The sequence below is a fragment of the Canis aureus genome, chromosome 10 (assembly GCF_053574225.1).
Source record: "Canis aureus isolate CA01 chromosome 10, VMU_Caureus_v.1.0, whole genome shotgun sequence".
Taxonomy (NCBI): domain Eukaryota; kingdom Metazoa; phylum Chordata; class Mammalia; order Carnivora; family Canidae; genus Canis; species Canis aureus.
In genome coordinates, this window is record NC_135620.1 from 69,572,501 (window position 1) to 69,592,437 (window position 19,937).

General features: G+C 46.7%; 1 protein-coding gene across 9 annotated transcripts; it reads right to left on the reverse strand.

Annotated features, from left to right (window-relative positions):
• Window positions 1–1,400: 1,400 nt before the first annotated feature.
• Window positions 1,401–19,927, reverse strand: WDR31 (WD repeat domain 31). 9 transcript variants are annotated; one of them, XM_077912979.1, is made up of 12 exons: window positions 19,796–19,881; window positions 18,263–18,450; window positions 16,074–16,178; window positions 12,143–12,286; window positions 11,684–11,816; window positions 9,655–9,729; window positions 8,732–8,876; window positions 8,317–8,417; window positions 6,854–6,921; window positions 5,701–5,842; window positions 3,148–3,310; window positions 1,401–1,600 (listed from the first exon to the last, which is right to left on the reverse strand). In XM_077912979.1, the coding sequence occupies exons 4-12, from the start codon at window positions 12,253–12,255 to the stop codon at window positions 1,440–1,442; spliced, it is 1,101 nt and encodes a 366-aa protein (XP_077769105.1). In that variant the 5' UTR covers window positions 12,256–12,286; window positions 16,074–16,178; window positions 18,263–18,450; window positions 19,796–19,881; the 3' UTR covers window positions 1,401–1,439. The 9 variants fall into 9 exon arrangements, with proteins under 9 accessions (XP_077769105.1, XP_077769102.1, XP_077769110.1 ...); XM_077912976.1 differs by having other exon boundaries at window positions 12,143–12,283; window positions 19,796–19,880; XM_077912984.1 differs by lacking the exon at window positions 18,263–18,450 and having other exon boundaries at window positions 11,684–11,813; window positions 12,143–12,283; window positions 19,796–19,927.
• Between the last annotated feature and the right edge of the window lie 10 nt (window positions 19,928–19,937).

Genomic DNA, 19,937 nt, shown 5'->3' on the forward strand with positions numbered 1-19,937 from the left:
CAGATCACTTTTAACCTTTCAGTAAAAACAAAGATCCTCTTATAATTTCAGCCACACACACAATTTAATGTTCAGGCCTCAGCTGCCTTATGTTTGGGCTCTCCTGAAGGCAGGAGGGACTCTACCTTCCCTGAAGGAAATGGGCTTGCGAGCACCATCCTGGGGACGGATGTCCTGGGGGCCACACAGGCCGGCCTGAACACCCAGTCCCTCCTCACCAAGGAAGGTTCAGTGGTTGGCAGCAGAAGGTGGAGTCCATCCCTCTGTTCTATGTTATATTTTTTTATTTTAAGATTTTACTTTTTTATTTGTTATTTTATTTTTTTAAAACACATTTTTCTTAATTTTATTTATGTATTCATGAGAGACACAGAGAGAGAAAGAGGGGCAGAAGGAGAAGCCGGCTCCATGCAGGAAGCCCAACGTGGGACTCGATCCCAGGTCTCCAGGATCACGCCCCGGGCTGAAGGCGGCGCTAAACCGCTGAGCCACCGGGACTGCCCTACTTATTTTAGAGAGAATCTTCATCAGACTCCCCACTAATCGTGCAGCCTGACGTGAGGCTCAATCCCACAACCTCGAGATCATGAATCGAGCTGAAATCAAGAACTGGACACTCAACTCCTGAGCCACCTGGGCACTCGCTGTCTATGTTCTACTGCTGCTGTAGACTCCCCTTTGCCTCACACTGGCCATCCCCCCAAAAGAGTTTATATAAAATGAAACAAAAATATTAAAATGTACAAATGACACTTTTTTTAGCCTTAATCTCTAGAACCTCTCCATTTTCTTATGCACAGCACAGGTCTGATAACTAGGATTCGGGGCAAGGCCCTGCAGTCGTTGGCCTTTTCAAGCCACCTGGGGTCTAATTTCCATGCCTCCTCAGCGCTGGTGTAGGATGCACCACCTGCGCTCGGCTGCTCCTCCGAGTAGAAGCCAAGACTTCTTCACCTCGCCGAGGAGCAGTGGCCGGAGCCGAATCCCACATCCGCAAGCCATGTCCCCCGTGGGGCTGCGCTACCCTTTCCCGGCTGGGTAACCAGGAGGCCACCTGAACACCGCCGCTCCGCCTGAGGCTTTGTCTTCTGGGGAGGCTTGGAACAGGTCAGTCCAGTACACTCAACCCTGCGTTTGGACTCACAGACAGAGGCGATCACTCTTACACCTACAGCTCATCGTTTGGAGCCACGAACTTTGTAAAGAGCGGTCCCAAAGGTTCCTGCAAACTGCTTGTGGTTTGCACCGAGATGGGGAACCTTACGCTTGGCCCACGTTTCTCAACTGCACCTGGCCTTCAAGCCCTGATGCACCTGCCAAGTGAACCTATGCAGAGGATCCAGGACCCACGTCGCCCTCCCCGCAAGATCACGGGGAAAAACAAAGCCACACAGAGGAAGGACGGGCCACGGTTTGCTATTGACCAGTGTCTCTGGGCCTCAGAAGGCCGCCACTTCCCGCAGTTGCAGCCCGGGGTCCCGCTCCACTCGGAGTAGGTGAATTCCTCTGCTGAAACTTGCACACAGCAAGGAGACGGTGTCGCCAACAGCCAGGGAGGTCAGAGGTCCTGATCCATCCAGGGACAGGGTGAACAGGCAGGCTGGGGGAGGAAGAGAGAACCGGCGGCTCAGGCCGAGCACGCGGCGTCGGGGCGTCGGGGCGCGCGAGGTCTCTGTGAGGAACCGCGTCAGTAAAGCGTGCCCTCCGCCTCGAACCCCGGCAGGAGCAGCACCCGTGCTCCAGAGGGCTGCGCACCGGGGGAAGGCAGACGTGGGCCAGCCGCAAGGCTTCAACTCCAGAGAACAGCACGTGGCCCAAACCAGGTGTGTATCACTGAGAGGCACATCCAGTCGGGGCCTGGCCTGGCGCCCTCCCTGACCGCCCGCCCAGAGTACAGAGCAGGGGCTGGGGCGGAGCAAACAGACAGGGGTGCTGTTCTCCAGCTGCTGGGGCCTTGCTCCCTTCAACACAGAGGAAACTGGGACCTGCAGGGCAGTCTGGGGGCCTCCAGCTGTCCCAGTGTCCCCTCTGCCCCCGTCTCGGAAGCTGCTCTTCTAAGATCTACAGGTGCACACCTGGTGGGCCGGGCAGCACTCTCAGACCTTGCTGTCCCTGGTCTCAGGTTTAGGAGCGTGGACTCTTGGGACAGGCGCTCTCCACCTCCCACCACTCTTGTGCCGGGCAGCTGGAGAGGTGGGGGATACAGCAGGGCTGTGCTCCCTACGGAAGTTCGGCTCGTGTGCCCCTGGACATGATCTCACGTCTTTTCCCTGAGAAAAGATAGGGCTACCCTATCCTCCCCTGCTGGGAGCTAAGTTTCTGGAAAGTAACCGTGGGAGGGATTTGCCATGCGATTCTCTAAGTTCACACTATTCCTGTGTCTGTCAGAACTCAGGGTCCAGGACAAAATAGCTTGGAGCCAGTGGAGTGCTGGTAAGGAAGCTTTCTGGAAGAAAAAAACCAACCACCTTTACTCATAGCACTCGCACCCTTTGTGGTGTAAATACTCCCACTATGACCTTATAAAAAATTCCTGAATATTTCACCATCAGCCGGTAGGAGTGGCTCTGGCATTCCACTTCACTGAGGGCTCCGCGGAGCTGTGTTCCCCAAGGCGTCTTTCTCTGGTGCTTTGACGTATCATGACCTTACTGTGATCTCAAACCTTAGCTGCAGCGTCAAACCGGGCAGTCTTGCAGAGACCATCCTTACACTACCTCACCCCCGCCACGAGCTGAGACTCTCATTTTATTTATTTATTTATTTTATTTTTTTGAGACTCTCATTTTAGACCTTAAAAATGAATTTGAAAATGGCAATCCTTCTACTCTTTGTCAGACGTTTTTGAGCATCACACATTTAAACCTGAGGAAGAACTTCAGATAGAAAGACTACCAAGAGCTAAATGTATTTGAGCTCTCCAGAACCAGTCTGAACAGCATGGCACCAGGGCTCCCGCAGTGATGGCTTATAGCCAGACGGTCAGCAGAATCCCGATATCATACTGTCATCATTTAACCACTACGGGCCTGGAGAGTGGCAGGACATGGGTGGCTTTGTACTTGCTGAGCAATGGAAAGAAAGAGTTTCAAGGAAGCTTTTAGGACTCCATGTAACTTTGAGAAGCACCACCAGCAGGCTGCTTACCTCCAGTATCTTGGTTCCAAATCTTCACTTTGCAGTCATGTGACGAGGTAGCAATTACAGGCATCAAGGCCAGTGCTCTTGGTAGAAAGACACAGGATGCGACAGTCTGGAAATGGCCCTTATATTCACATATTCTGTTCCGTGTCTGCCGTAGGTCCCACAACTGTAGAGTAATGACACCGGCTGGCTCAAACGTACCTACTCTCTAGCTTTATACATGCTACCCTCACTGACTTCCACCTCCCCGCCTTCTCATGACCCACCTCTTCCCTCCAGTTACCCACTTATGTAGCTACCCCTCATCTTCATCCATCCACCCACATACCGAATCATCAATCCAATGATTATTTTTTTGTTTTTTAAATTTATTTATTTGTTTTTAAAGATTTTACTTATTTATTCCTGATAGAGAGAGAGTGAGAGAGAGGCAGAGACACAGACAGAGGGAGAAGTAGGCTCCCAACAAAGAGCCCAAAGTGGGACTCAATCCCGACCCTAGGATCACGTCCTGAGCCAAAGGCAGACACTCAACCGCTGAGCCACCCAGGTGTCCCTGTTTTTCTAATTTAAATTCAATTAGCCAACATAAAGTCCTGACTTAGTTTCAGATGCAGTGTTCAATGATTTATCAGTTGTGTGTAACACCCAGTGCTCCTCCCATCATGTGCCCTCAATGCCCATCACCAAACTACCCCATCCTCCCTAATGATTATTTTAAACATCGACTATCTTAAACAACCCTGGTTAAGGATGTACTGGGAGGGTCGCTGCCTCCCTCATTAATGTCATGGTTAGGGAAATGAAAGCTCCAAGTCCTACAGGATGATGGGACAGTATGAGGTTGGCTACTTTTTTTTTTTTTTTTTTTAAGTTTTTCATTCAAGTAATCTTTACACCCAGGTGGGGCTCAAACTCATGACCCCAAGATCAAGAATCACATGCTTGGGGATCCCTGGGTGGCTCCGCGGTTTAGCACTTGCCTTCAGCCCAGGGTGTGATCCTGTAGACCTGGGATCGAGTTCCACATCAGGCTCCCTGCGTGGAGCCTGCTTCTCCCTCTGCCTGTGTTTCTGCCTCTCGTTCTCTCTGTGTCTCTCATGAGTAAATAAATAAAATCTTAAAAAAAAAAAAAAAAAAAGGAGAAAGAATCACATGTTCCTCTGACTGAGCTACCCAGGTGCCCCGAGGTCGCCTTTCTACACAACAGCTCAAGAGCTGCCTGACATTCAGCCTCCTCGCCTCTGTGGATCCTTGGAGACCCCACAGTTGGGAACACCTTCTCACAAGTACACAGAGGCACAGCCTTTCTAATTTCTTACCTACATGCTAAAACTTGGTAAATGATGATGAGACTCTCCAACAAAGGAGGTGAAAGTTCTACCCATCCCACTCTTGTTGATATGATCAGACCACCGCTAGAGAATGTTCCAGGAGGAAAGCAAACTGAATTGTGTCCAAAAAATAATGAAGTCCCTGGATACCATGTAATTCAAAAGAACAATGTTCAGAGAGGAGAGCGGTCCGGAAAATAAGGAAATCACAGGACACTGTCGGTTGTAGTTGCTAGAAATGCTTAGCTTGGTAAAGAGATGCTACATCAATAGCCTGGGATTCAACACCCCAACCTACCACTTATCAGAGGTGTGGTCTTGTGCAAGAGATTTCACTTGCCATGCCTCTATTTGCTCAGCTGTAAAATGGCAATTATAATAGAACCTAACGGACAAGGCTGTTGTAAGGATTTTTTTTTTTTTTTTTTTTTTTTTTTTTTTTATGATAGTCACAGAGAGAGAGAGAGAGAGAGGCAGAGACATAGGCAGAGGGAGAAGCAGGCTCCATGCACCGGGAGCCCGACGTGGGATTTGATCCCAGGTCTCCAGGATCGCGCCCTGGGCCAAAGGCAAGCGCCAAACCACTGCGCCACCCAGGGATCCCTGTTGTAAGGATTAAATGAGATACTCCATGTCATGTGCTCAGGCCAGCACCTAGTGTGTAAGGTTTGATACAATGGGAGCCGTAATTGTTCTATTTGGACTAGATGCCCTTTTTAACCTATATTCTACAATGAGGAATCCAAGGTACTTTGAAGGAGCCAATGCAATCTAACCCAAAATTAACTGTGAGGAAAGGTATACGGGTAAGGGTTGGGGTGGGCCATCGGCCAACACTGGCACTTCAAACTTCCCGGAAGAGCTTGAGCCTCCTTTACTGTGACCACATGTACAATGGAAATAATGTGGCTCTTCAAATAGTCCCTCCCCTTTCTCAGCTCTGCTGGGAGTAGGGATGTTAGCAAACTGGTTCTGTGTTTAGCACCTTCCTATCTTGACTCTCATCCCATCCCTCTTTTCCACTACCAATTCAGAAAGCCCCAAGGCTCATAGAAGTTACCTGAGAGATGCATCTGGAATGCAAAGAATCACGTACAGTATGCACTTGAAACAGGCCTGAGCCATTAGTAGGGCTTGCCTATGTAGCCCAGTATGGAGGTGAGGTCAGAGTAAATAATTTGCTCATCAGCCATCAGACCCCCAGACGTCCACAATCTCTTACCGTGGCTTCACAGCCTTCCCCTCCAAAGCCGTTGCTGCAGGAGATACACTTGTGTCCATCCTCACTGACCTCGCAATAGGTCTGAATATGCTGCTTTGCGGGAAATACATGAGCTACCTGCAGCCCCCGGCTGTCCCATAATCTGCAAGACATGACTGCAGGAAATGAGCCTGTGGTAAATGTGTCCGAAATACCCACTAACATAAGCCTCAGCTCTTTGCTGCTTCGGCTGGTCAGAGAGAATGTCATGATTTATCTAAAAACAGGAGTATGAACCAGATCAACCTTGGAGACTCAAAAGCTGCCAGGAAATAACCAAACTGAATGACGTCTGAGTTCCTTCTATTTTGAGATCCAGTTAATAAGAATTTAGACCAAGCATCCTAACTGTACAAGTTAATTTGTTAATTTGGCCCTTTGGGATACTGCTTTCGATGGACAAGAGGATATTTCTGTGCCTGTGACTTAAATTTTTTTTTTTTAAAAAGATAGTTATTATGATCCAGAGCAGAAGTCGCCATTCCAGAATCAGATACAAAAGACTTGCAGGCCTTGGCCTACCTGGGTCATGGGGTCCATGGGGGAATGTTTTGTTCAGCCTCTTGTCTCATTTTCATCTCTTACCTCATTCCCACTATTTCCTAAGTAGAATGAATGTCTTCTGAGATCCAGAGTTTCTCATTGTGCTTTCTACTCGAGAACGATTTACTTCATGACTCTCCTAATGGGGATTCCAACCCCATTTCCCCAGATAAGGCTTCATCTGAGGGCTGGGTGATTGAGAACACCTGGAGCCGAGCAGGGGCAGTAAGTGGAGCCAGGCAGCCCGAAGGGTGGGACAAGCCAGTGACAGGTCCTGAGGTTAATCTGAACATATTCACACAGGGGGTGAATATGGGGGTCAGACATCAGCTGCTTCAAAACCATTCAGGACAAGGGCTTTTTCCTGGCCTGACCCCCTGGCATTCGACTTCTACCCAGGTGGTCCAAGGGGCCAGGTCAGAGAGACCCCAGTCTCAGTGAGGGGCAAAAGGGCAGAAGGCCCTGGGAAGGCACAGCAGGGAGGAGAAGCAGAGGAGGGAAGGGAGTCATGTAAGCACGGGAACCACAAACCTTCACCAGAAACACCTTGACTGCTGCTCAGTAAGCCCACCTGATGGTTTTATCTTCAGAAGTCTGTAGTATATATGGTTCTTGAGGGACCCAGCACATGTGAGTGACCTGGAAAGAGCAAAATTTTCAAAACTTCTCCACACCAAGTCATTCTTCTGCTGTAATTCCTGTAGACTGTGCTAAATAGCATCTCTCCACCACTTCCCAAGGATGCTGACTAGCACATTTGACTTGGAGGGAGTCGGTGTTTTGTAGATACCCAGCAGTCGTGCTCTACTGACATCCCCTGGATCGGCAGCAGCAATGGTAGCAGGTGCCCATACGTGTGCTGCTGAGAGCTGCTGGCGAGTAGCAGCTAAGGGGAGCAGCCCCCTGTTCTGTGGTGGGACCACTGAAACCCTGCTCTAAGGCCTCACAGGGTTCAGAAGTGTTCTTTCTCCCCATCCCTGTAGCCCCCTGCTGGACAGGCATGAAACAGTTTTCAAAACAACCCGACGTGACAGGATTTTCTTCCAACAACCTCCACAAATACCGGGGGCACAGAGCAAGCGCACCTTGCCATGGAGGGTTGTCTTCAAAACTGGAGAAGAGGGATCCCTGGGTGGCTCAGCGGTTTAGCACCTGCCTTTGGCCCAGGGCGTGATCCTGGAAACCCGGGATCGAGTCCCACATCGGGCTCCCTGCATGGAGCCTGCTTCTCCCTCTGCCCGTGTCTCTGCCTCTCTGTGTCTCTCATGAATAAATAAATAAACTCTTTAAAAAATAAATAAAAATTAAAAAAAAAACTGGAGAAGATAACCATGCGTGATATTTAATGACCACTAAAGGAACATCTACCAATGTCAGGTCATAGGATTCCCCCCACTTTATAAATGAAGACACTGACAGTCTAAGTGCCTTTCTTGGAGTAACACAGCTAAAAAGTGACAGACCTTGGGGTGACTGGCGGCTCAGTCAGTAGAGCATGTAACTCTTGATCTCAGGGTTGTGAGATCAAGCCCCACAGTAGGGTAGAGATTACTTAAAAGTGATGGATCCATAGTTTGAACCCAGGTATGACTGACCTCAAAGGCTGTGAGGCTATATACCAGCCTGCTACCAGAAAACACTGGTCTTCATAAAGCAAATTATACTTAGAGCAAAAAGGTCATGCTTGTTTCTTTGCCCAGAAGCTGTGAGCTCTGGTGGACTGTGTCCTGGGCCGCTAACCCTGCTCCTGGCACAGCAGATATGGAATAGCTGCATTTTGAGGGAACAAATGAGGACACCACTTAAAATTCCAATGTGAACTAGTGGAGGTGTTCTCTGGAGCAGAAGACCTCAAAAGATCATCCAATCTGGAAACCCTGAAAGGCCAGGGTCTGACAGAGAGCTCAGGGTGAGCAGTAGCAAGGCCCCCAGCCTCTCCTGCCCGGAAGGTCTCCTCATCTCTCCCCCAGGCTGCGTGCCTCGCCCCCTGCTCCCTCCTGCTGTCCCACTCTCTACTGCGTGTGAGTTACTAACCAGGTTCCTGGAGACAGAAGCTCTCTCCGCACACTGTCCGGTCCCAACATCCCACAGAAGCAGAGTATTGTCCCGAGAGCCAGTGCACAGCTGTGATGAGTCTGGGGAAACAAGGGAAACATGGTCCATGAGACGGGCCTGGCACAGAGCTTTTCAGAAAGTATAACAGGGGACACCAGGGTGGCTCAGTTAGTTGCGTGTCTGACCCTTGGTTTCCACTCAGGTCATGATCTGAGGGTCATGAGATCGAGCCCTGTGTCAGGCTCCATGCTCAGTGGGAGCCTGCTTCTCTCTCTGCCTCTGCTCTTCCCCCTGCTTACACCCACTCAGTTTCTCTCTCTCAAAATAAATAAATAGGTCTTAAAAAAAAAAAAAAAAGTACGACAGCATTAGGAAGAGATCTGTTTGACTTTACCTGGACTCACAGCCAATCCAGTGACCACCATGGCGTGGCCAGAGAACTGCTGCCTTGGTTGTGAGGGGTCATGCAAGTCCCACATCATGACCATCCTGTCACGAGAGGCGCTGAAGAACTGGCTGGATTTGTGAATACAGGCTATCTGCTCAAGAGAAAAAAAAAGTTCCGGTGTGCTTGTTTGATTGGACTTTAAAATGGGCAACAGACCTGGGGCTGCAGGTGTCAGAGCCTGAGGCTCTCTCTACGTCGCCGTGGGAATGCACTGCATCTGGTGTGTCGCTACCACACTTTGCACCATGAGTTGTGGCTGTTGCCTGGTTTCACTATGACAGAGTCTGCAACTCAATTCTGCTTTTCAGTTCATTTAGGGTGATTTCAGGGAGGGGAGTTGTAGAGACTGGCATTCTCTATCCTTTTTGCTAGAGCTCAGTCTACCCTGCAATGCTTTTTTAATAAATTAATTTTTATTTAGCTGTTGTTGGCTTTTTAAAAATTTCCCCAAGAGGGGTTCCTGAGTATAGAGATTTTATCATTTATTTACTTATAATTTATTTATAATATATTTAAAATATAAAGAAATTGTATCATTTATTATTTTTCTACCTACAGTAAACACACAGGCAGCCTCCAAACATGTCCCTGTTGAATTAGGATAAGCAGGGAGAGTTGTTCTCTATTTACCACCTGAACTATTAAGGGCTTAGTGACCAAATAAAAATCATGTCTAATATGCCTGTAACAATAGAATAGCTAAGGGAATGGTTTGCTCTGCTTTTCCTCGAATAGGGCCTCATGGCATCAAATGAGGCCCTTGCGTTATTTTTAAGACTGAATATCCAATCACTCCTACATCTAGAGCCATTAATCCTCCTTTATTCAGTTCCAAGTTCCCTCCCTGATAATGATCATTTGATAATTACCTTAGTGATTTCTCGCTCATGTCCTTTGAACCTTTTCACCACATTTCCAGTCTTCCAGTTATAGGCCACAACTGTCTGCGGAGAGTCATTAGAGTCATTAGCATCTCTGTAATATTTTCAGTGAAGTGAATCTCTGAATATTTTAAGTAAATATTTTATTTAATTGAAACAAGCCTTTATTTCATTCTCTACCTAATTTCTCCCTCTCTGTCAAGGGACTTGTGTCAAGCGTTAGGGCTTTATTGTTGTATCCCTAGTCTTGTCTCCCTATGTGGACTTTCTTTTCTTTCCTCCTGACGGGTGCTCTGTCTCTCTGCAAGGCAATGGGCCACTGCTCTGAGCCTTGCTGATGGGTTCAGGAGGACACTCCTCAAAGGGAACTGACAGCCTGAGATTCTGGTCATGGATGCTGAATTAGAATTCTACGTGGGATAAGAGTTTTCCCCCTGCACTTTCTCTTTAATAAATGAGTCTTTAAAAAGAAAATTTACCATCTTAATCATTTTAAGGTGTACAGTTCAGTAGTGTTATGTATACTCACACGATTGTAAAACACATCACACTTTTTTCTAATTAAAAAAAAAATCCATAATCCCATCTGCCAGAGAGAATCATCATTAAAACTTTTTTTCTGTCCTTTTTCTAGGTATATACTTTAATATATTTTTTTAATATTTTATTTATTTATTCATGAGAGACACAGAGAGAGGCAGAGACACAGGCAGAGGGAGAAGCAGGTTCCATGCAAGGAGCCCGACGTGGGACTCAATCCCCAGTCCCCAGGATCAGACCCTGGGCTGAAGGCGGTGCTAAACCTCTAAGCCACCCGGGCGGCCCTATACTTTAACATTTTGTCATAAATCTCCTGAACAGGAGACTCCCTGTTTAGCATCCTCTGGCCCAGTCTCTGTAATTCGTTGCTAGAGAGAAAGGAGCATGTTAGCACTTAACCTGGTTAAATGCCAGTTTCTTAATCTGTAAAACAGAGAGGATAATCCTTCCCGACCTACCCCTCACAGGTGAAGATCATATAAATAAAATTCATACATCTAAGATGATATTAACTTTAAGACAAACTGCTGCCAATTAAATTATATCCATGCTTTATCAACAGTTTTTATTTTTATTTTAAAATTTATTTTAAGTAGGCTCCACACCAAATGTGGGGCTTGAACTCACAACCCTGAGATGGAGTCATACATTCTACTGACTGAGCCAGCCAGGTGCCCCTATCATTCAATTTTTAGATGCATACTAACTTCGGAGGTGCTCAAGTATCAAAACATGAACCTCTTTGAATCTGGGAAATACAGGGGTGTCTGGATGGCTCAGCTGGTTGAACTTTTCTGACTCTTGGTTTCCGCTCAGGTCATGATCTCATAGCTTGTGGGATTGAGCACCATGCTTAGCAGGGAGTCTGCTTGAAGATTCTCTTCCTCTGCCCCTCCCCCTGCGCTCTCTCTCTCTCTCTCAAATAAGTAAAATAAATGTATAAATTTTTAAAAATCCATGAAATATGAAAATGAGAGGTATTAAAAGAATCAACATTTTTGCTACCACCATCCTAGCTGTGAGTCCTGTGATGGAAGCAAACGTGACGGGAAGAAGCAATCAGATTCAGTGTCAGTGGGAGGAAAGACAGGAACACAGAAGGGCAGAATTATGATGCATGCCAGTTAGAGATTTGGGCAAAAGAGCAGGATAAAAGAGACTGGACTTTCTTTTTTTTTTTAATTTAATATTTATTTGAGAGAGAGAGAGAGAGAGAGCGCACAAGCAGTAGGGAGGACAGCAGGGGAGGGGGAAAGAATCTCAAGCAGGCTCCAAGTCCCCACTGATGCAGGGCTTGGTCTTATCACCCTGAGTTCACGACCTGAGCCAAAATCAAGAGTCGGACGCTCAACCGACAGAGCCTATGGTTTCACGCTACTCGACGCTGCTGCTAGAACCAGAGAATCAGCGCTTCCTTCTCAAATACCTTCCCTTGGCCACAGTAAGCTGGTTCCCTGGAAAGCACCACAAACCCCACCTTATCTCTTCCTCCAGAGACACACAGGTCTGAGTTCAGGGCAGCAACGACCGAAACCGTATCCACGTGGGCTGGGCTATACTCCAGACAGGCTTTAGTTTGAGTTCTCTCTTCTATAATTTCGTCGGGCCTGCTAAAGAGAGGATGGCAAATGAGAGGCCCACTGGTACAGAGTACGGGGGCGGGGGGGGCAAGGGGAAGATGAGATGGCCCACAGGAGAGGCCAGCCTGAGGAGAAATCTGGAAAAGAAGTGCAGAAGGGAGACCCACGGCCATTGCCAGAAATGGGATTATTAATGCCGAGTCTGCTCGGAATGCCTGAAGGATTGGAATCCAATAAAGGGGAAAACTGCCTGTTCGGGGAAGGTCATCAATAATCGCTCTGGGCCTTCTCTTTCTTTAGTGGAGAATTTTAATGCAACATGACAAAATTGGGATCCCAATGCAGGATTGCCATACCTGTATTTATAAGTGCTGTGTTTGAGTTTGCTTTGCAGCTTCCCCATCCCTGCACAGAAGCTACACAAAACCTTGTGAGGAGCTCGTTTCAGATGGCACCCGAGCAGCAGCATCCCTTGTAGCTACTGGAAGCTGTGTTCCCTGCTTAGTAAAAAGAATACATACTGTTCATTTTGTTAGTGTGGTTATGTAAAATGAAGCCTTATTTTTTTAAAAGACTAATTTATTGTACTTGTTTGCTTTTCCTCTTTCCCCTGCCTCCTCTTATGCCCTGGGAATGCACAACCCCCCTCCACCCATAAAGCATAATCAGATCAGGAAAAACAAAGACAAAACGAATTTTAAAAATACAAAGAGGTTTCTCAACAAGTTAAATGTGGAATTACCATATGTTCAAGAATTCCACTCCTGAGAAGACACCCAGAAGAATTGAAAGCAGGTGTTTGCACAAAAAAATTATACATGAATGTTTGTGGCTGCACTCTTCACAATTGCCAAGAGGGGGAAACACCCTAAATGGCCATCAGTGGATGAGTGGAAAAACAAAATGTGGTATGTCTATACAATGAATATTAGCCATAAAAATAAATAACATAATGAAGCATACTATAAGATGGATGAACCCCGAAAACATCAAACTAAGCAAAAGAAGCTAGACACAAAACGCCACGTATTCTATGAGACCATTGGTATGAAATACTCCCAGTCAGAATCTATATGGACAGAGAGCAGATTAGTGCTTGCCAAGGGCTGGGGTGATGAGGGAACAGAGTTTCCTTTTTGGATCATGAAAATGTTTTGTTGCTTTTTAAAAAATATTTTATTTATGTATTCATGAGAGACACAGAGAGAAGCGGAGACACAGGCAGAGGGAGAAGCAGGCTCCCTGCGGGGAGCCCGATGCAGGACTCGATCAGAGGACCCCAGGATCACGCCCTAGGATGAAGGCAGGCGCTAAACCATTGAGCCACCCAGGGATCCCCCTGGATCATGTAAATATTCTGGAACTAGACAGTGGTGATCGTTGTGTAACACTGTCCCTGTACTAAATAACAATACATTTTATACTATACGTAATTGTGCCACAATAAATACTAGGAATGTGTATTTGAAAATAAAAGATAATTTTCACCAGTGATGCTTCTTGAAAAGAACCTAAGTTATTCTAAAAGGTCATAGCTTGCTGGTTTGTTTTTAAATGATTTCATGTGACACTTCTTTAAACCAGTGTGCCAGGTTATTCTGTAGTAAGAATGAGATATGAGGGGCACCTGGCTGGCTCAGTCGGGAGAGTATGCAACTCTTGATCTCAGGGTCATGAGTTCAAACCCCAAGTTGGGCATGGAGCCTACTTTAAAAAGAAAAAAAAAAAGAATGAGATGTGAGAGTTGATGACACAACATGAGACAACACAGGTAATGACCTAGACTGGTCTGAGGGCCGGTGGGGATTCCTGAGGCCCTTTCAAGGAGTCCGTATGGTCCTCCTTCCTCCAACTACAACTCTGTGTGAGGTCTGATTTTCTTCTTACACTACAACCCCAACAACATATTGCCAATAGGCTGAATGCAGAAGCTGACATGAGAATCCAACTGCCTGGAATCCCTGGGTGGCTCAGTGGTTTAGTACCTGCCTTAGGCCCAGGGCGTGATCCTGGAGTCCCAGGATCGAGTCCCACATCAGGCTCCCTGCGTGGAGCCTGCTTCTCCCTCTGCCTGTGTCTCTGCCTTTCTCTCTGTCTTTCATGAATAAATAAATAAAATCTTTAAAAAGAGAGAATCCAACTGCCTTATGTTGAAACCAAATATGAACAAGAACTGCAAAAATGTAAAACAATACCAGTCTCTCCAACCAAATTTTTTGTGCATTTTGGAAAACACATTTTTCATAAAATTATTTTATGCTAACCTATATAATAAGTCTATTATTATTAACATGAATAAGTAAATATTTTTTAAATATCTGTGGGGTTTTTTTTTTTAAGATTTTATTTATTTATTCACGAGAGACAGAGAGAGAGAGGCAGAGACACAGGCAGAGTGAGAAGCAGGCTACATGCAGGGAGCCGGACGTGGGACTCGATCCTAGCTCTCCAGGATCAGGCCCCGGGCCAAGGCGGCGCCAAACTGCTGAGCCACCCAGGCTGCTCCCATAAAAATCTGTGTTAAATGTCAATAGGTGGCAGAGTAGAACCCAATCTATGACCTACATAAACAAAAGCTCTTTAAGATCCCCAATAATTTTTCTCAAAAGATTTATTTATTTTTAGAGAGAGACAGAGAGAGAGAGAGAGCAGGGGAGAGGCAGAGGGAGAAGATCTTTCAAGCAAACTCCCTACTGAGCATGGAGCCTGACACAGCGGCGCTGGATCCCACAGCTCATGAGATCATGACCTGAGCTGAAACCAAGAGTCGGAGGCTTGACTCACTGAGTCACCCAGGCACCCCCTCCCCAGTAAAAGGAAGTCTTGAGACCAAAAAGTTTATGAACCACTGGCCTAGAACTTAAATAATGCCAACAATGGATGACATATTACAAGAAATAGAATTACTAAGTGTTTTTTAGATGTACTTGCATTGTCCTCAACAACTGGCAAGGCTAGAACTAAGAGAGAATGAATTAGACATTCAAAGATGCTAATCCATATGTTCAGTCAGAAAACACCTCCTAAGCACCTGATTTGTGCAGCTCCTATTCTGGTGGCTGGTGAAATACGAAGAAAGTGACAGGAAGACATGGCCAGGAGGATATCTGCTGGGACTGAACGTATCTGACGAGGTAGGGGCTAATCTCAGCTACTCTGGGTCACTCATGTCCTCTGCAACTAGCTATTCTGAGAAGCCAGAGGATAGAGAGAAGTAAAGGGAGGGTGGGAGTACCGAGTTCCCATCTTTTGGAGACTCTGCTTAAAGTCTAGGAGTTGAGTATCTAAATTATTACGTGGGTGGGGGGGCACGCAGAGGGAGAGGGAGAGAGAGACCCCTAAGTAGGCTCCACACCCAGCATGGGGCCAGATGCTGCCATTGTGACCTGAGCCCAAATCAAGAGTCTGATGCTCAACCGACTGAGCCACCCGGGTGCCCATAAGAGATGAGTTTCTTTTTCTTTTTTCTTTTTTTTTTTTTAAGAGATGAGTTTCTTACAGGCATGACCAGCCCAGCTCTTGGAAGAATGGTCTACAGGAAGAACAGCAAGTTAAAATTCACCAAGTATTCTCGATCGTAACCATTAAAAAACCGTGTTCCAGAACTGCAGCCTACACTTTGAGAAGCTGCCAGAGTTGACCTCCGGACAAGATAGGTGACTGCAAGGAAGCACAGTGCGGTGGAAAGAACACCGTGTGTGGCACCAGGAGCCCTGGGCACCAGCCCCAAGGCTGCCTCATCCCGCTGTGTGTCCTTGGGCTCCTCCGTCCCCTGCTCTGCACCTCAGCTGCCCCATCTATAAACGAGGACAGCACATTAGATCATTTTTAGTAGACTGTGCTCCACAAGAGGAAGGACTTGGTCATGTTCATCGCTGTTCCTCTAGTGGCTCACACACTCTGGCAACATCATTTCTTGCTAAGAAGTGGGAACCAAAGGTCCCTTCCTGTTCAGACAGTCTAGGATTCTCTATACTAAGCACACGATATGCTGACAGAAAATACGCCAGGATAATTTTTAAAAATCTTGCGATGGTGTATCGCTTGTAGACAGGGAGAGGGTGAGGGGCTTCCCATCTGCCAGCATAGCCCATTTCAACCTTACCATCAATTTAAGGATAGAGGCTGTCCACAGATCTAGGTCACCAAACAGAGCAGGTGCTATAAACGGATTGGCCTTGCTTCAAACTGATGGGACTCTTAGCTCTACTGCAGGGAGCCGTATTTTCCATGTGAAGAGCACTCACAGGACATTCTAAGCAAAAGATAACTTTTAGAATTACTTACCCCCAAACCAATAGGATTTTCTTGGTGAGCTGCCGTGTTCAGTGCTTTGTAATGTTTATCCTTTGGGAAACAGTTCAGGCAGCCACTTCCTAATCTCTGTAATTACTGAAAAGATGCTTAAATTAATCTCTCTCTAAGCATATGCTTGCACTGAAAGGAGATTCACAAGGTAAATAAAGACCTTGTTTAATTAAAGAGATTGTTGAGTATAGCTTTCCCTCACAAAGAGATACGTTCCAAAATTCCAATATCTTATAACTGGCATATTTCCAACAATTAGGGAAGTGTACCATAATGTTAATTATACAACTATTTTTTATAATTTTTTAAAAGATTTTATTTATTTATTCGCAAGAGACACAGAGAGAGAGGAAGAGACACAGGCAGAGGGAGAAGCAGGCTCCATGCAGGGAGCCCGATGTGGGATTCGATCCTGGATCCCAGGATCATGCCCTGAGTGAAACGCAGACGTTCAACCTCTGAGCCACTCAGGCATCCCTATACAACTATTTTTAATTTGCATTTATTTAAGTAAACTCTACACCCAACGTGGGGCTTGAATTTACAACCCTGAGGTCAAGAGTCTTATGCTCTACTGACTGAGCCAGACAGGCACCCCCAAAGAAGGAGATATTTAAATATTTAAGTACATCATTAAACACTTATTTTTCTTATAGTACTTCTGTTCAAAAATTTCCAGAGCTGACTGCCACTGTTGCCATGAGAAAGGCAGTTTCTCCTGTTTAAAATAATACTTTAGTAAGAATGAATCATAGAATTTGAGATGGAAGAGCTTTTCAAAATCATCACAATATAAACCCTTTATCTAAAGATCTAAAGAATCAGGGCAGGAACATTATCTGCTCAAAACTCTAACTAGATAGCTCTCTTGACGTGGGGTTTTATTGCATTTTAACAGCTCTATTTTAAGAACTCGAATAAATAAACCCTACCAATTAACAGTGTAGCTTATTCTAAAAATGCAGAGCAACACAGAAGAGTCCGAGATAACATTTGATTCAGGGCATCAGCACGGGAATTGGACAGACTCAGATCTGACTTACAGTTCCCTGCGGTCTTGGGCAAACTGCTGAGCCTCTTGGAATCTGTTTCCTATATGTAAGATGGAATATCTTCACTGGGTTTCTGTAAAGATCAAAGATGGTAGGCGCCTGGGTGGCTCAGTTAGTTAAGCGTCTGCCTTCAGCTCAGGTCATGATCCTGGGGTCCTGGGATTGAACCCCACGTCAGGCTCTCTGCTAAAAAGGGAGTCTGCTGCTCCTGCTACCCTTCCCCCCACCCCATGATCTCTCTCTCAAATTAATTAATTAATTAAATCATAAAACAAACAAACAAAAAGATTAAAGACAGCACTATGATGTGCCAAGGACTATTTTAAATGCTTTATATTCTTTAACTCTTCTGATGTATTCCACAAGCCTCTGAGCTAGATGCTGTTACTATCTTCTTTTGAAGATGAGAAAAGTGGGGTGCAGAGATGTTAGACAACCTGCAACTTTACAGACAAGTTGCAAATAAGTGGCAGAGCTGAAACCTGAATGCAGGCAGTCTGACTCCAGAGCTCTTGTGCTGGGTCAGCACATTACACTGCATCTCTATAAAAGCTAGTGCGTAGAAAGCCCCCTCTTGATCCTGGCTACTGGCATGATGTGAACCTGGCTACTGGCATGATGGCTAGATTAACAAGAACAGCAACTGAAAGGAGCAATTTCTGCCAACTTACACCATTAATGCTACTGTTAATACACACATGTTAAACATATGTAACAAATATACAAAGAGAATATATATAAATGGGTATATGAGTCTGAAGGATATTAAACCTAAGCCAGTTATGTCTCTTGGCCAGAGTGATTGATCATATTAAGGCTAAGAATTCTTTAAGTTCTGTATTATATACCAAGGCAATTTAAAATCTCAACAGGGATCCCTGGGTGGTGCAGCGGTTTGGCGCCTGCCTTTGGCCCAGGGCGCGATCCTGGAGACCCGGGATCGAATCCCACATCGGGCTCCCAGTGCATGGAGCCTGCTTCTCCCTCTGCCTGTGTCTCTGCGCCTCTCTCTCTCTCTGTGTGACTATCAATAAATAAATAAAAAATTTAAAAAAATAAATAAAATAAAATTAAAAAATAAAAAAAAATAAAATCTCAACAGCAGAGTATACATACTTCAATAATGTCCGTGTAGTTGTGATTTATTATAAGTAGACTAATCAAAGAAGCAAAAACACTATTCAGTTATCTTCCACTGTTTATACTGTGAACATCCAATACACTTGAGAAGAGGGAAAGCATCGTGCTCATTTTTGTATCTGAGCTTTAAGCACGGCCTGGGAGAATGGATGCAAGGCAAATATCTGTGGAATGAATGAATGAATGGCATACTAAGGTGAAGAGTTGTTTAGCAAGCAGCCTTTTTTTTTTTTTTTTTTCTTTTTTAAGTCGGCTCCAGGGGCACCTGGGTGGCTCAGTCAGTTCAGTGTCTGACTTCTGGTTTTGGCTAAGATCATGATCTCAGAGTCCTGAGATCAGGACCAAATCCAGCCCCTGGGATTGGGCTCTGCGTGGGGTCCGCTTGTCTCTCTCCTTTGCTTCTCCACCCTCTTCGCTCACACTCTTTCTCTCAAATAAATAAATCTTTAACACATAAAAATTTAAAAAATAACGTAGGCTGCATGCCCAACGGCCAGCTTGAACTCAAGCTACCCTGAGCTCAGGAGTCACACGCTCTGCTGACTGAGCCAGCCAGGCGCCCTGCAAGAAGCTTTTAAGGACCCAACCACATAAGGGTCCTTCAAAATTGCCCAACAACAAATCATTCAGGGAACAGTTCCCGGGGCTCTGTCCCAAATTTCAGGTTCAGGAAAGGCTGGAGAGGACTAGGAAAAGCCATAAACCCAGTTATGGCTCTGGACATCCTTGTTGGTTCCAGATGAAACTAGGCTTAAATCTGAATCCCAGGACCCATTTCTGCCTCAATTTGGTTTCCGCGGACCTTAAGATACCAAGAGGTCACTCTAAACCTAAGGCAGACAATTCTCTTTTAAGTCTCCAGTGCAGCCTCCTCGTTACACTGCAGCAGATACCCAATTGTCATTTCCACGGAGAAAGTGCGACTCAGCAGAAGGTGGAGACTTGCTAAAGGTCACACGAGGCAGAGGCAGAGCCGGGGTACCTGCCCTGACTTCCCTGACTCCCGGTCCACTGCTCAGGTAAATGCTGATGTCCCATCTCCCTCCCTCTCCCCAGATCTCCTTGGGGGGCGGGGCGCGCACAGGGCATCAAACCCTAAACAAATACAAACAAAGCCGCCGTGGAACCACGGGAAGATGGCCTGATTCGACACCCTCGTGGTACAGAGGGGGAAACTGAGGCCCAGAGTCTCACAGGGAGCCAGCATTAGGCCAGAATTTCCACTAAGGTTGCCCCAAGTTTAGGGGACAACCTGTGTCCAGTGTTCCCTTCCAGTCTCTCAGGTCTACCCACGCGGACTGTCAAAGCTTATGGGGAGGGTGGGGGTGGGTGGGTAGGGGGGGCTGCGTGGTTCATCCCCCAAGATGGGGGGGGGGGGGCGCTGCGGCACCTCCCAGCCCAGGGCCGGCCCTCGAGCTCCCCGCTTTCAGCAGGCGGGCGGCTGCAGCCTGCGGGGCGCGAGGGCTCCCCCCGCCCCTCCCCGCCGCCCTCCTCGCGCTCCATACCCACCGGCGGGCTGGCGGGGCCGGGAGCCGAGGCCCGGGGGGCGCCGAGTGCGAGGCGTCCGCCGCCACCACGCGGCACAGCCTCCCGCGTCTCCGCCCCTAGCAACGCGGCGCGCGTCGCTAGGGCGGGGGTCCCCGCGAAAAGC